A 15843-nucleotide genomic window follows, 5' to 3' on the forward strand; every position below is an offset into this window, starting at 1 on the left:
GTTCGCAGGATATCATGCGAGAAAAACAGCATGCTGAGTTTAGCACGAGCGATGCTTTCTAAATACCTCCTGATTTGTGGACACACGCTGTTTGTTTCAAGGGAATTTATTATATTCGAACTGATAATATGTTCAAGAATTCTACATCAGATTTTAAGGATATTGGTTCGTAATTTTGTCCGATATTTTACCCTTCTCGTATACAAAAGTCAACGGCGCTTTTTTTTTTTTTTTCATTCCCCCGCAACTTTGCGCTGGGCGAGAGATTCGCTGTAAATGCAAGCTAAGTAAAGGACCACTGCCGTAGAGTACTGTCTGTAAAATCAAATTGGGATTCCATTCGCACCTCTTGACGTATTTGTTTTCAACCCTTTCAGTTGTTTCTCCACGCCAGGGATACTTCTTACTACGTCCTACATGTGGGAATCTGTAAGACGGTTAAACAATGGTATGTTGGTTCGATCCTCATGCGTGAATGATGCCTTAAACGCGAGATTTAAAACTTCGGCTTTTCTTTTGCTGTCTTCTGTTGCAACACCAGACTGGTCAACGAGTGACTGGACAGAAGCCTTAGACCCGCTTAGCGAATTTACATAGGACCAGAATCTTTCCGGGTTCCGGGCAAGATCTTTTGCTAAGGAACGATGGCGACAGCAGTTGCATGTTTCGCGGGTCGATCTCTTTACTAACTCACTAATTTCTGCTAACTGTTGCGTGCCGTCATTCGCGCGGTTCTTTTTCGAAGCGAGACTGCAACAGTATCTGTTTCCTCTGCAGTTTCTGATTTTTGTTATTAAACCACGGGGTGTCTTTTCCGTCCTTAATCCATTTACTCAGCTCATACTTCTTCAGCGTTCGATTTCCAGTCCGTTCAGACTTTGCTCTTAATACTGGAACTAAATTATGTCCATTCATTTTATAAGTGGGATCCTAACAACTGCTTATCCGCTCTTTCTAGCAAAAATACTTCCTTGCCTTCTTCATGCTTTACAAAGCTGTATTTAATGTTGTTCATTAATCGTTATCGATTTCGAAGCAGTCAGAGCTTTATCCCCAGAAACAAGTGGTGACCATCGGCCTACTGTGCAAGCGCGAGTATATTATTTCACAGTCATGGGTCGTTATCAAGTATCCAGGTGTCATGTGTAAGTAATCATATCTCATAAATAATTCCTATCATTATATGTTAATTAAAGGGCATACAATAAAAGAGATTTATGAAAGAAAACTGATGAATGGTCACTCGGTCATTTCCTCCTCATGCAAACTGAAAATGAGGTGATGAAGAAGAATCAGCAAGTCAGAAAAAACATATCGTTTTACACATCATTTGGAACTGTTTGTTTAAAATAACATATCTGTCAATTATCACGATGGAAATTTTTTACGCCATTAGTTTACTCATCGACTTTCCGACTTAATGCAACGCATTCCCCCACCCAAAAGTATATACAATTAAATTAAAAATTCTCTGCACGGAACATGGAATTCGCGATGGGCATATTTCAGCTGTGGTGACATTATACAGTGAACGCACTTACTCCACCAATTATGGATGTACTGGGATACATTAAAGTAAAACGGAAACTTGATAATCGTCGGACTGAGACATTAACAACTAACCTTAAACGTCTATCACATCGACAGTATACGAGTATGCCTCTGTGGTTTATCATGACCGGTGTGCAGGCACGAGAGAGAATGCCAACGAAGTATGTAATAAATAGAAATTAAAGGACATTATGTCTTATGGACCAATAAATAACAAAAATAACACTATTGAATAACAATTTTAATCTAAAAAAACTATTAGTGCCTAAACCGCAGTTTTCATTTTACAATTAAAGCACGATGATTAATTTCCGTTGCCGGATGTCCTACGTAAAAAATCTTGTTTCTACAACCTCCTTCACATCTGATCAAGTGAACATCCCCAACTGAAGAACGTATTTATAGAATAAAAATTTGCTTCAGTGGCCAGTAATTTCTTAATTTATTCCACTACCGGTCTCGTAGCATAAAGCTTCATCTTCAGTTGTCACCAAATAATTATGGGAACATAAACGTGTGGTGGTCGGGACGGTCAGTCCTAGAGAGGTTCACATCCAAGTCAGTCAAAAGCTTGGGAGCGTAGGAACAGCAACCACAGCGCCAGGACGACAGGACGACACAGAAGTTATACTCACGAGTAACGTGTAACTCAGACAATAAAAACTGTGGTCAAAAGTGCTCTTTCATCGCAACCAATGACCGCATAGTCTCATAAAGGGTTTATGCAACATGCTTGTAAAGTTAATTTTGTGTTCCGTTTTTGATAACGTCATGTTTAAGTGGATAGTATTCTGTGACACATTTGAACAGGTCTGGAGAAGCGGAATCGGATTAGCAGATAAAAAGTGTAAATTGCTATTTGAAAAAGACATATTGCTGTTCGTACCTTCGTAGGGAACAAAGATACAACAAAGACGATCATGATGGAGGTAATGTCCCCATGGTAGCTAAGCAACATTTGTTTGATACATCTTTTATTTCGCTTCTGGACAAACAGTAATTGAGGTTGGTCAAGATAAATGGTACACCCTGTGCTCATCCGCACCGCAAGGTGACCGTAACGCAGAAAACGCAACACGGCTTTCGACGATATGATTTACTAGCAGACACTGTGAGGGACGTCATTCAGCAGACATTGTGCTCAGCGTGCACGTTCTTTCCGTATGCCTCGCCTTCGCATTACCACTACACAATACTTCCTACTCGGCTCGACTATAAGATAGTCACACAAATAGAAATTAACGTCGCAGCTGTCAAGAAGCTCGAATAAAGCAGATGTTTGATGCTCCCTCTCGACATCGGAAATGTGTGTTGTTTGACACTCACAGCCTCGACGGCGCCGTGATTCTCTGGCAATGCCGCGGCGACTGCGCGGTAGCAGCACACCGTTATCACTTCATAACTCCGAGTATGACTGTTGTGAGCGTAACTGGGAACGCCAGCTACAATGCGATCACATACTATGAGGAACAACATGATTATTCCATCGCTAGAAAGGTCTAAAAAAATTGTCAATCCTAACAAGGCGGTAAAAAACTAACTCGAGGGTCTCCCGTATCTGCTAATTGACCAACACAGCATTAGTACATTCTCTTTCTTCGTCTCTTATACTATTTTTTAGTTTCCTACGTTACATAATAGTATGCAACATCAATTTCTTTGGAAAGTTGGTTTGTGATCGTGTATTTCATTTGGTTAATGTCATTTTCTACTTTCCAGAAGCGTATATTTATTTTATTATTTCGGTCTATTTCCATGTGACTTTATTTATAATTTTACTAGCTGACGGACCTGACATTGCCCGGGTATACATTTTGCGAATTCTCTGTCAGAAACGAAACCTTATACGTACTCCTGTAGTAGGCTCGGTGTTTCTGTACGCTGGGCGCAGCTGCTTCGCATACGTACAACACTGTTTAGTAAACGTCTCTACGGCAACGCCTCTTCATACCTCTATGGACAGCTATTGACTTCGCCTACAACCGTTTGTGCTTCGCAGTGGAAAGCTGTCAAAGGTTCTGCCAGATACCAAGAATTTTCTTAAGTTGGCTCGAACATAGAAAACTCTTAGTAGTAAAGAATAAATGTATTAAAACTTCGTGCCTGATGCGGCACTTTTTACGCGACTCATTATCTATGACGTCACATCTGCTCAACTATGTGTGGCACCAAGATATAATTTTGTAGATACATTTCTCGGTAAATGTGAGTATTGTCTGCTACATTTATTGCGAGTAGAATTAGTAGCACAGAAACAATAAAATAAATGTCATGCATGATGTGGCAGTTTTTCACGCATCTCATTGTTTATGACGTCATATCTCCCGAACTATGATAGGTAGGAGGTTCTTAATGCCACATCGCTTGTTGCCTAATAGTATACGTGTACTAACTTTGGTTAAATACGTCCAGTGGATTAGATAATATGTATGGATTTATGTTCAACCATTCTGTTTTCTAAGCAGCGCACTTCCGTAACATGGCAAACAAATGCATTGATGTCATTACTGGTTACTACGATCCGCTATTGTACCCAAGAGTACGGGTTTGTAAATACAGAAAAATATAAGGTTTCATAACTCATTTTTAGTTTTTGACGAGTTTTAGCAATTTCATAAGTCTGCTTTTCTCCGTATTACTGTCATTAGAGTTTCATCTGTCTTTCCATGCAGTGAGGCTAAATGCTCAGTTTTGAAAACTCTAATTGAAAAAAAAGTGTCGGGCAGAACTTCGACATCTGAGCTTTGTTTCAGTAATAACTTGTTGTGATGAACGTAGAGAATGAAGTGTAGGTAGGAAGTGGCAGCAAAGAAGGTACAGAGCTTATAGCTCAATTTGACGGGATGTTTATCAGCAACGTCGTATTTAAGTCTGTGAGACGTTATTACGAAGTTTGGAACTTAACTCAAGAAAATGCGACGTAGTCTGATGAACATAAAGCGTACGCCACCACTTCATCTCCCCTGCCGGCCAAATGGTGGTTATTAGAATTCTAAGAATTCGCTAGAATTCTAAGAATCATCTCGAAGTCGAGATTCATGCCATTAATCTCGGCTGCGGAGGCGTGTAACAGTAGAAGTGTTGGAGGCAATTTGCTCGTGCTATTATTGCAATCATCCGCTTTAGAATCATTAATTTGAATGAGTATACGTTCGCCGAGAACAACTGCATTGATCAGCAGCAAGAAGTCACTCGACTGCATCGCAGCAGCAGTAGACAGCCTACATGTGATTATGGCCTAGTTAATGTCGAGGCACCGTGCGCTTGGCAGCTGTTAAAACATAATATCAATTACCATCTACGTCTGGAGCCAAGGAGTGAGTGATCTATATTTGTGACAGTCACTGGATAGGGAATTGCACAGGAGAAATCTACTAGGTGTCTGGCGTACTTTGATCTGTGTATGCGTGTGTGTGTATGTGTGTGTGTGTGTGTGTGTGTGTGTGTGTGTGTGTGTGTGTGTGTAGGAGGAGTAACGCTGGAGAGAAGAGGAAGAGCAGGAGAGTGTTAGACAAAATCTAAGACAGGATGGAAGTGAAAATAGATTGGAACCAATTTTTTGGCCAATTTTGTAGACTAACAAAAGGTTTTCATAGTCCAGGGAAAGACTGTCAGTTCTTAAACATCATAGAGATCAAGAGTTCATTGTCGAAGAGCCCTGGAATCCTAACTTTACCATAACGTCATCACATTTCTAGCCTATGATCAGTGAAGATTAGAAAGGATTGAAATGTTTCATTGAATAGGTAGAATACTAGCATTAAGAAATCTCGCAGAGAAAAAAGTAGCGATGGTGATGTCTACATAATGTCCTCTTCATGAACATGCAAAATGACTAGGGCATATTTCTTTAGAATAAGCTGTGAACCGGTTTTGTGTGAAATTTTTTGTCAAATAACTACATTACAACTTTGAATCAGTCCTGCACGAGCTGTATTAACGTTGAGAAAGCGTGAAAGGGAATTTTCTCAGAATTTACATATTCATACGAATGGATGTAGTGTGTTAGTATGTTGCAATTAGAGACACAGATGTAAAACAAATATCTATATTGGTATGTACATATCGAAAGGCTGAATGAAACTAATCGTCGGTGGCCAGAAAAAGTATAGAAGCGGATAGCTCCAGTGACAAAGCAGCGAGAAGTTTCATTTAGAAGCCGGTATGAAGACTTTCATTACTAGACACACAAAAAAAGCTCCAGAAGGGAATCAGTGGTATAAGACAAAAAAGTTAGGAAAAGAAAATTACGGATTTTATAAACATACCGCGTGTTCCACCTAACAGCAGTCAGGTAGTATTTCTTACGATACTTTGAGTTTAATTTCTGTGACCTATAGTACAAGTCTGCTCAAATTAAATTAGATGTGTGGATGTTTTTATGGCCCTCGTGCTAACAGGAAACGATTTTACTTTTCATTGTAACCAAAATATTGTCTAAAAAAATTTTTATGTACCCAGTCGAAAGAGCAGCTGTAGGCGACTATATTTTCTTTACAAGTCGTTACACATACATGACACAGTGCTGAATGAAGAGATTTTTTATCTTTTGCGGCTCGTAAAATTCTTTGTGTACGTTTGATCAGTTTCACATCATATATGAATGTGTTCTACACACTGCACTAATGCTGTGTACCATATATGCCGAGAAATGTTGAATTTCAAATAAAGAAATTTACATCCCAAAGAAGAAAATGTCTTTATTCAAATCGCATTGCTATTCTGCCATATTCAGTAGAAGGATAAGCAGAACACAAAGAATAATCAGTATTCTGAGCAGAAAATGAGTATGGCTGCTGTAACAAAGAGCCTATGAAGATCTGGTATTGCATAGAAGCATCAGTGCTACATCATTGTTAGAAACAATAATTATTCTCCCTATTTTGCAGTTACTCTCAATAAATGTCCTTGAAATAAATGTCACATGGCGCTAACATGAGGCTGTTCTACTGATATACTTTAAAAGCTTATTATTCCAGACATACAATCAGAAACAAACACTGTTTGTGTGCTGTCGCTAGGTATCGCAAGTAGTTTCTTTATGTTTGTGTTGACATACTAAATACAAAAGAAAATTGAAACTATTGTCAGGAACAGAAGAGAAACGGCATCTAATGACTACAAAGAGTGGTCTAGAAATGAGTATATGTGTGTATATGATTATGTCTGGGATTTCCCCCCAAACGTCTGGATAGATTTCAGCCAAATCTGACACTGAAACAGCAGGTCTCGTGAGTATCAGCACTGTGGGATTTATAATCTCCTAGGAGCAGAGACACAGGCAAAAAGCCTTTTTCTTCTATTACCTGGCATGTAGCCCGCCCTGCACAACAGGCCAAACATGTTGTGTGGGAGCATTATCAGCCTGCCAAATCTACTTCTTTTTCTGGGCAGCCTATTTGTGAGGGCAAGAAACCGATGATTTTTGAGGTCCTGACATTTAGCCTGCCCTGCATGACAAGTGTGTGGGGGGGGGGGGGGGGGAGTAGTATCATCCTGCTTTGTTGAACTGTATGGCAGGGACTACCTGTGATGATGAGCTTGGCTGGGGAAAGGTTGAGATGGATAGAGGAGAGGATCGACAGAGTGAGAGAGAAGAGGAAATGGCCAGAAAGAGGGAAGGAGGAGGAGATGCAAGAGGCCAGTGGAAGATGTAGAGAGGTAGTGGCAGGTGGAAAAGAAAGAGGGAGAATTGGAGGAATAAAGAAAGAGGGAGAGGAGGATACGGTTGGAGGGAGGGGCCAGGAAGATTGGTCTGAGAGAGGTGGAGGAGGATATGGACAATGAGAAGGGGAAGAGGAGATGAAGAGATAGAGAGAGTGGATAAGAGGAGACAGACAGAGGTGGGTGAATGAGGTGGACAGACAGAGGCGCAAATAGTCGGACATAGAGATGCAGGATAAGGTGTGTTCCATATATGTGGGTGAAATACAGATGCAGGTGAAGCCATGAAAAAAAGGCTAGTTTCGTAATATGACACGCTGCATTCTACAGGATGTTTCATAATTGGTACTAAAAAGTGACGCATATAAGACAGATGACAATAGCTGTAGTTACCCTCCAGTAAATACGGGTTTACAAACAAGATCTCTGCTAGATAATGGGACCAGCACATTTTGCTGCAGATGTAAGGTTAAAATGGATATGTCGAACATGGTCTATAGGTGGTTTCCAAAACATCTTACCTCTGGATCTGTTTGTCTGGGATCACCTCAGAACTGGAGTTTACGATACTTTCAATGACTTGGTTGAAGAACTGGGGCTCTGAACTATGCAGTGTTGTCAAGTTGTACGAGAGGGTCTGGCGTATGTTTGAAAGAACCGACGTATCACTGGAGAGGAGAGAGCAAGACACCATCCAAATGCTAGGACGAAGTGTGGAACATCTTTAACAGGTACGAGCATGCAGCAAACAGTAACATTTAACTTACCAAAGTAGTACAGTATTTCTCATTAAGGTAGGTCATGGGTGAAATTTGAGCACAGTCATGGGGGACTTAATAGAAGAGTTTTTACTTCAAATTCAGTGAGGACTTCGACAATTCTTCATACTGATGTCAGAGGTGGCTCATATACACATACTCCCAGTTATCTTGCACACCTATGTTTACTGGAATGTGTTTTCTCTTACTATCCATTACATTCAGATATGTAACGTTTTACTATTACTTGTAGTACAAGCTGTGTATGTAGCTCCATATCCCAGAAATAGAAAGAGAGAAAGTGATTTGAAGTAGGAGGGAAAAGAGAGAGAGTGATTTGAAGTAGGAGGGAAATGAGACAAGGAAGAGAGAGATGATGGCAGTGATCGACGAAGGGAGATAAGGAGAGTGCTAGCAAGTGTGTCGGAAAGACGGTGTACATGTGTGCGCGTATTGCAAGAGTGGCACTGACTGATAGCATTTGCCGGGTCGTTAGTCATAGAGTTTCAACGGAGTAGCAACTGTAGCGGCGGGTGTGTCCAGCAGTTAATTCACTTCTTCCACCTACTGCCTCGGTCGGCATTAACTCCGCTGACGTCGCACAGGGGAGCGCAAGCCCAGTTGCCGGCGGCGCGTGACCGGCGCGCACTATTCCCAATTCTGTGCCGCAAATGACAGTTTCAGCATTCGGCCGATCCGTCGTCTGTGGACGCTACGACTCACACGGCACGGCAGACGGTGTCCACACACTCACCGAGTCGCCGTGCCTCACATGGCTTTGTCGCAGTTCTCAATTGGTGCGGAACGCCGGGTGCTAAATAACGCTTAGCCCTCCCACACAAAAAGGCACACACACACACACACACACACACACACACACACACACAGGTCTCCTTAAGTCGTTCGCCCACCGTATCTACGACAAAGCGTTTCGAGACTTCTTTTCCGCAGCATAGATCTGACTGCCTTGAGGTACAACCATGTTATTATCTTTTGAATTGTAATCGTCACCTGGACATTTGTCAGCTGTTAATGTTGCTTCTACAGTTGACACTCGCCCCTATTCACGGCAAACCTGTCGGTGAGCCGCGAGAGCTTCTTACAATTCCGCCTTTTTGTTCGCTGAGTGCTAAATTAACATTTATATAGCACTCAGAGTAGAGTTTATTTACAGATTATTAACTGTACAAGGGACAGAAGCTGTTCTATACTGATCGTGTTTCGTTCATTACCTTCATTACATACGATGGCTGTCAGAAAATAAAATTGACTTACGAAAATCAAAAGGTAAAGAGATTTAAAAGAGTATTAAACCTAACTCAACTTTTCTGCATTATATCCTTCATGGGACGACTGGAACGGTTTACGCTCAGAGTCGTGACGCCAACTGAGGAACTACTAAAGGTACTAAAGGATTTCTTAGCCCGCTACGGAGCACGTTATCTTAAGTCTTCCTCTCATATTTAACATAATGTGATTTACGTCTGCATTTCGAAGAAATATGTAGAACAGTAGAAAAAAAAGACACACACACACAAAACTGTTACGGCTTCATAGATTCACAGATAAGAAACACAAATAAGATGCAAATTACATGTCGGACACATTATTGCAATACGATTGTTCATGGTGTGTGTGGCTCGTAAGAAATTGAACTTTGAATTTACTGCATTCCCAGCGGCAACTAAAACTTGCTTTCTCGTCGAATATACCGCCACCTCAGCCCCACCCATCCGCCTCGAGCCACCAGTCTCTTAAAGTGCCACTACGTAATCAAAGTTTTCTCAATAAGCGACCTTTTAGTAAGATGCGGGTTTATTTACTGTTTTGTGAATAACCAAGCAGACGCACCGCTTACGCGAAGGTTCTGTTGCAGCTTAAACAGAACTTCGTTTTATAAGGTCTAAATTTTGGTCTTATGATGGTAGGAGCCGAAACGTCGTTGTAAATAAAGAAGCATATTAAGTGCTCTAGACGTCCAGATTCACAAAGCTCCACAATGATTGCAGACTCATATAGAAAATTTGCTTCCCTTACTAGCTGTAACCGGTCACGCGCCGCTGTGGCTCACTCTGGCTAAATGAATATACGTTCTAATCTACTCTCCCTCTCTGTGATCATCTCCTAATCCCTCTCTCTCTCTCTCTCTCTCTCTGTCTCTCTCTGTGGATCTCCTTCCCCCCCCCCCTCTCTTCGCCAATCTCCTCCCCTTCTCTTTGTCCATGTCCCGCTCCGCCCCCCCCCCCCCCCATCTTTCTATCTCCTCCTTCCTCCTCTCTATGTACAGCTATGCGAACCCAGCAATACTCGCAATTGCTAAATGTGTATGGAAATTAGGTATACGTCCTAATCTGCTTCTGATTCCCATCTGTCTCCTCCTCCTCTTCGCCCCTCTCCTTCTGTTCCCACAACCTCCCTCTCCTCTCTGTCCGTCTCCTCCTTCCTGTTCTCCGTGACATGGTACCATAGTTAAAAAATGAATGCGAAAAAAACTGCGCGCTTTCAAAGCAGAGCACAACACAGCATTATCTTTCCCCCAGTCAATTTTAATAGAAAAACTGTGCATTCCTGACTAATAATCGCTTGGATGCTCTTGTAAATTATTTTGGTTAACAACCCGTTTCGTAATCTTCACGACATTAAACTGGTCTGGCTGAATGTTAATTAGAGCAAAGTGCAAAAATGTGAAGTAAAACGGTCAAGAACTTTTCGAGAGTTTTGCTTGCGACGTAATCTATTATATAATACATAGATATTTCTATTCTATACACATTAAAATATGTAGCCTATGTCCGTCCATATTGTCATTAGACTAACGTATGAAAATGTGGGACATACCAGTCAATAACTTTCGGGATTTTTGGTAACAACATTTCCATTTATATATTACATATATATTCAAATATTAAAAAAGTGACATATAATGGCTGCAGAATGTATATGAAACAGCGCACGTGTTCGAATTCAGCGTTCTGTCAAAATTTCAAAGCAATCGGCGAAGAACTGTCAGAGATTTAAGATTTTGAACAAGCGACCATTTACGTTTTTAGTATTTATATAGATTGATAACTATTTACTGTTGTTTCCTTCAGTCTGTACACATAATCACTAACAAATTAATAACCAAACGACTCACCTAGGATGACAGTCCCGACGAACAGACTGAGCGTCACGCTGGTGAAAGTGGTGAATCTCTGGAAGAAACAGAAAAAAATACGTGTTATATATCTGAATACAGGCCATGGAAACTACATTACTTGTGGGTGTAATTGTGAACAGAGAGAAAAGTGGGATACCTTCGGTGTAGTAACACTTTAAGGGCTTATAAAACGAATGTCGTGTGTGAATTCCAAAGGGACCAAATTGCTAGGTCATCGGTTCCTAGACTTACATACTACTTAAACTAACTTATGCTAAGAAAACACACGCACCCATGACCTAGGGAGGACTCGAACCTCCGGTGAGAGGTACCGCTTAATCCGTGACATGACGCCTGAAACCGCGCGGCCACTCCGTGCGGCGCTTGTAAAACGAAATGTGTTACATAAAAACTATTATAACCACGTTGTCTTCCGCGATAGTTTCGAGTTTAGAGTGCTTTATCTTGCTTTGAAGGTCTTCAAAAGGCAGCCTGCAGATATACGATAAAAGGAAGGGAGAAAGATTAGCGTACAAAATCCCGTCAACGATGATGTCGTCAAGGAACTCAAGCTCGAATTACAAAAGGCTGGAGGAAGATATCGACCCCTTAATTTTCAAAGCGAACGTCGCGGCAATTCCCATAAGCTCTTTAGGGAATCGACCGGAAGTGCGGATGACTGCACGACGGTTTGAAACTCCGTCATCTGGAATGCAGGTCCGGTGTCTTGTGTTAACTACTGCGCCATCTCTCTCGGTGACGTAAGGCAAGACTCTGAGAAACTTTATAAAAAAAAGTCCACAATAATTTGAAGACATATCGTCTTAACTATAAATTACGAATGATGAGCAGTCTCGCATTGAAAATACGCATCAGTAATGTAAAACATAAAGTAGCCATTGTTACAGAATTTGTAACCTTTAACCCTTAAATAGTGTCATTGTTGGTGTTGTTATTGTTTTTAAATAGTATTATATTCATGTAAATATTGATCACTGTGTAGTTGACAGTAAGGAGCCGCACAGCGTAGCTAGAAAGCATCAGCTTTCTTTCCAAAGTTGCATATGATGCCGCCTGGAAGCAAGACGTCATACTGAAACTTCTACAAGTCACCCCAATCCCAAATATCGGCAATATCATCAATCAAATGCTCAAACAAATGTTTCCAAGAACGAATGGGCAACAACATGAGTTCACAGACGAAGCAACCCCTCTCCTGTTCAGTTTGTACATATCAGGTATGGTTCAAATCACACCAGGAAATGTTTGGGTATGCTGGTAATTGAGCAGTCGCAATGAGACGTAGAGATCTTGAAGTTACCGACTCTGTATTGACCAATGATTTATCAATTATTGACAGGTATTTCGGCAGGTGGAGGCCGCAGTGAAGTGCCGCTAAGACAGAAGTCTCAACATTTCCCCTGAACAACAAGTTGGCAAACAAGGAGCTCACAGTCTACTTTGAAGGAATACAACTCAGACATAATAGAAACCAGAAATATCTAGTGCTCACGCTTAATTCAACGCCCAGTTCCGAACAACGTCCATTAAGAACAGCCACCAAAATCGAAAATCGAAATTACAGTCTCCTGGAACTCTATGGCAGACCATGGGGATACATGGCATACCGTACTTCAACTATGGGATTGGCCTGCCCCGTTGCGGAGTATTGCTACCCAGCTTAGAAGAACGGTATATACACGAGATTCGTTGACGCACAGCTCAACCAAACCATGCATCTTACAGCTGGTACAATCAGACCTGCCTACCCATACTTAGCCAAATACCACCTCCACCTCTGCGGCAGGAAAGTGCACAGTACGGGAGTACAAAGAAACTACAGAAAAATCCTAAACTTCCTCTCCACAAAAATATTACAATCATTAGTGAAGGAAGGCCTCGCTCTCGTCGTCCACCCCTGGAAGCTGCAAGAGTGTTAGTTGACGACGACTTTCACTATGGCCGATTATTTTTACGATGGAAAGACTTAACATGGCGTGCATATCGAACAAGCCATCTATCTTTGAACTGACATGCAAGATTTACCCGGTTCATGACAAATAAGGACCAACACTAGCAAGTGTGCCGAGTTTCTGTAGAAGTGGAAGAACGTAACTTGTTCAAGTCGTGAATGTGGCGCTGAAAAACAGACTGTTCACCAAGTACATTCGTGATCATAAATTAAGGATAATTGCAGAATGTGGTGCCACACAACGTGGCACTACACAAAACAGGCGCTAATAGCATAGGCACATAGGGAACACACACGACAAAGATCAGTAATTCCACGGTATTGGCGATAAGTTAAGAAAACCGTCCCGAAACACATGTGCTACAAAACGCCACTGTTTCCTGCGCATGTACCCCGACATCAATATGGGATATGATCACCAAGCACACGTACACAAGCCGCACAACGGGTGGGCATACTCTGGATCAGGTGGACGAGCAGCTGCTGGGGTATAGCCTCCCATTCTTGCACCAGTGTCTGTTGGAGATCCTGAAGTGTCTTAGGGGTTTGAGCACGTGCAGTGGTACGTCGACCGAGGGCATCCCAGACGTGCTCGATGGGGTTTAGGTCTGGAGAACAGGAGGCCACACCATTCGCCTGGTATCTTCTGTTTCAAGGTACACCTCCATCGTGGCAGCTCGGTGGGGCCGTGCGTTATCATCCATCAGGAGGAACGTAGGACCCTCTGCACCCCTGAAAAGGCGGACATACTGGTGCAAGATGACGTCCCGATACACCTGACCTGTTAAAGTTCCTCTGTCAAAGACATGCAGGGGTGTACGTGTACCAATCATAATCCCATCCCACACCATCAAACCACGACCACCATACAAGTCCCTTTCAAGGACATTAAGGGGGTTGGTATCTGGTACGTGGTTCACTCCAGATGAAAATCCAGCGAGAATCACTATTCAGACTATACTTGGACTCGTCCGTGAACATAACCTGGAACCACTGTTCCAATGACAATGTACTGTGTTCTTGACACCAGGCTTTATGGGCTCTCCTGTGACCAGGGGCAGGGGAATGCACCTTGCACGTCTCCGGGCGAATAAACCATGTCAGTTCAGTCTTCTGTATACTTTGTGTCTCGAGACAACTGTTCCAGTGGCTGCGGTAAGGCCCCGAGCAAGGCTAGCTGCAGTTTTGCGTGGCCGTCTGCGGGCACTGATGGTCAGATATCGGTCTTCTTGTAATGTTGTACATTGTGGACGTCCCGTACTGTAGCGCCTGGACACGTCTCCTGTCTGCTGGAATCGTTGCCATAATATTGAGTCCATACTTTGTGGCACACGGAGGGTCTGTGCTACGACCTGCTGTGTTTGACCAGCCTCCAATCGCCCTAGTATTGTACCCCTCATAACGTCATCAATACGTGTTCGTTGAGCCATTTTTAACACACAGTCACCATTAACACGTCTGAAAACGTCTGCACACTTACTCGCTGCACCATACTCTGACATGCACCAACACACATCTGCGTATGTGGACTGCTGCCAGCGCCACCATGTGACGACTGCAAGACAAATGCACCGCATCGTCATACTCCGAGGTTATTTAAACCCGCAAACCACCCACCAGAGCGTTGTTTCACCATGTATCAGCAGTATCCTTAATTTATGAGCATGAGTGTAGTTCAACAACGTCATCTGAGAACGTTCCAGCATAGTTTCTGGTGGTGAGGGAGGAGTCAGTAGACTAATTTTGCGGCATACATATTAATTTGTAAGAATCGTGAAATTAACTTTCAGTGATGCAGCTATATGCAAAATAATTAAACACTCCTGTTAAGCTCGACTGTAGTATATAAATGATAATTACTTGCTAATACTGCTGATAGGTGTAATTTCTAAACACTTCTTCACGATCCAGTCGTCCGCCAAAGGGCTATATAGCCATCTTTTGCAGCGGGTGCGGACGTGCAGGAACAGTGTCAATGAGATCTTGGTAGGTAGCAACTCCAGAACCGTGGCCAGCTGCGTTAGGCTTCCCGATTGAGGATCCATGGCGCTAAAAGCCCGATCGAAGTGGTCCCAAGGATTCCCGATTGGGTTTAAACCCGGAAAGTTTGATGGCCAGGGAGTATGGTAAACTTATCCTGGTGCTCTTCGAAAGTCGTACGAACACTGCGAGTTATGTCTCACGTTGCATTGTCCTGGCAGACGTCGTCGTAACGAGGAAATACACACTGAGTGTAGCAGAGTACATGGTCTCCAAGGATAGATGTGGTGATCGACTGTGCTTTCCAAAATGACCAGATCACCCAGGGAATGCTATGAAAACATTGCCCAGATCATAGCGCTCCCTCCTCCGGCCTGGGCCGGCCACAGTGGTCGAGCGGTTCTAGGCGCTTCAGTCTGGAACCGCGCGACCGCTACGGTCGCAGGTTCGAATCCTGCCTCGGGCATGGATGTGTTAGGTTTAAGTAGTTCTAAATTCTAAGGGACTGATGACATCAGATGTTAAATCCCGTAGTGCTCAGAGCCATTTCAACCATTTTTTTCCTCCGCCCTGGACCTTTGTGATGATTGATGCAGGGCTGCACATGCCAACAGCCATCTCTACGATGGAGCATAAAACGTGATTCATCTGAAAAGGTCACCTGTTTCCACTCAGTGGGTTTCCAGTTGCAATATTGGCGTGCAAATTCCAACCTTCGTCGCCGACGAACAGCATTCAGCATGGGTGCATAAATCAGGCACCTGCTATGGAAATTCATA

General features: G+C 42.6%; 1 protein-coding gene across 1 annotated transcript in view; it reads right to left on the minus strand.

The window, feature by feature from the left end:
• LOC124606925 (dual oxidase maturation factor 2-like) overlaps nt 1-15843 on the minus strand; it is a 713401-nt gene that overhangs the window by 406323 nt on the left and 291235 nt on the right. Inside the window, exon 3 of the mRNA XM_047139039.1 lies at nt 11110-11167. Within this exon, the coding sequence (XP_046994995.1) occupies nt 11110-11167 (58 nt within the window). The remainder of the gene's footprint in view (nt 1-11109; nt 11168-15843) is intronic.

The sequence above is a fragment of the Schistocerca americana genome, chromosome 3, assembly GCF_021461395.2.
Source record: "Schistocerca americana isolate TAMUIC-IGC-003095 chromosome 3, iqSchAmer2.1, whole genome shotgun sequence".
Classification (NCBI taxonomy): domain Eukaryota; kingdom Metazoa; phylum Arthropoda; class Insecta; order Orthoptera; family Acrididae; genus Schistocerca; species Schistocerca americana.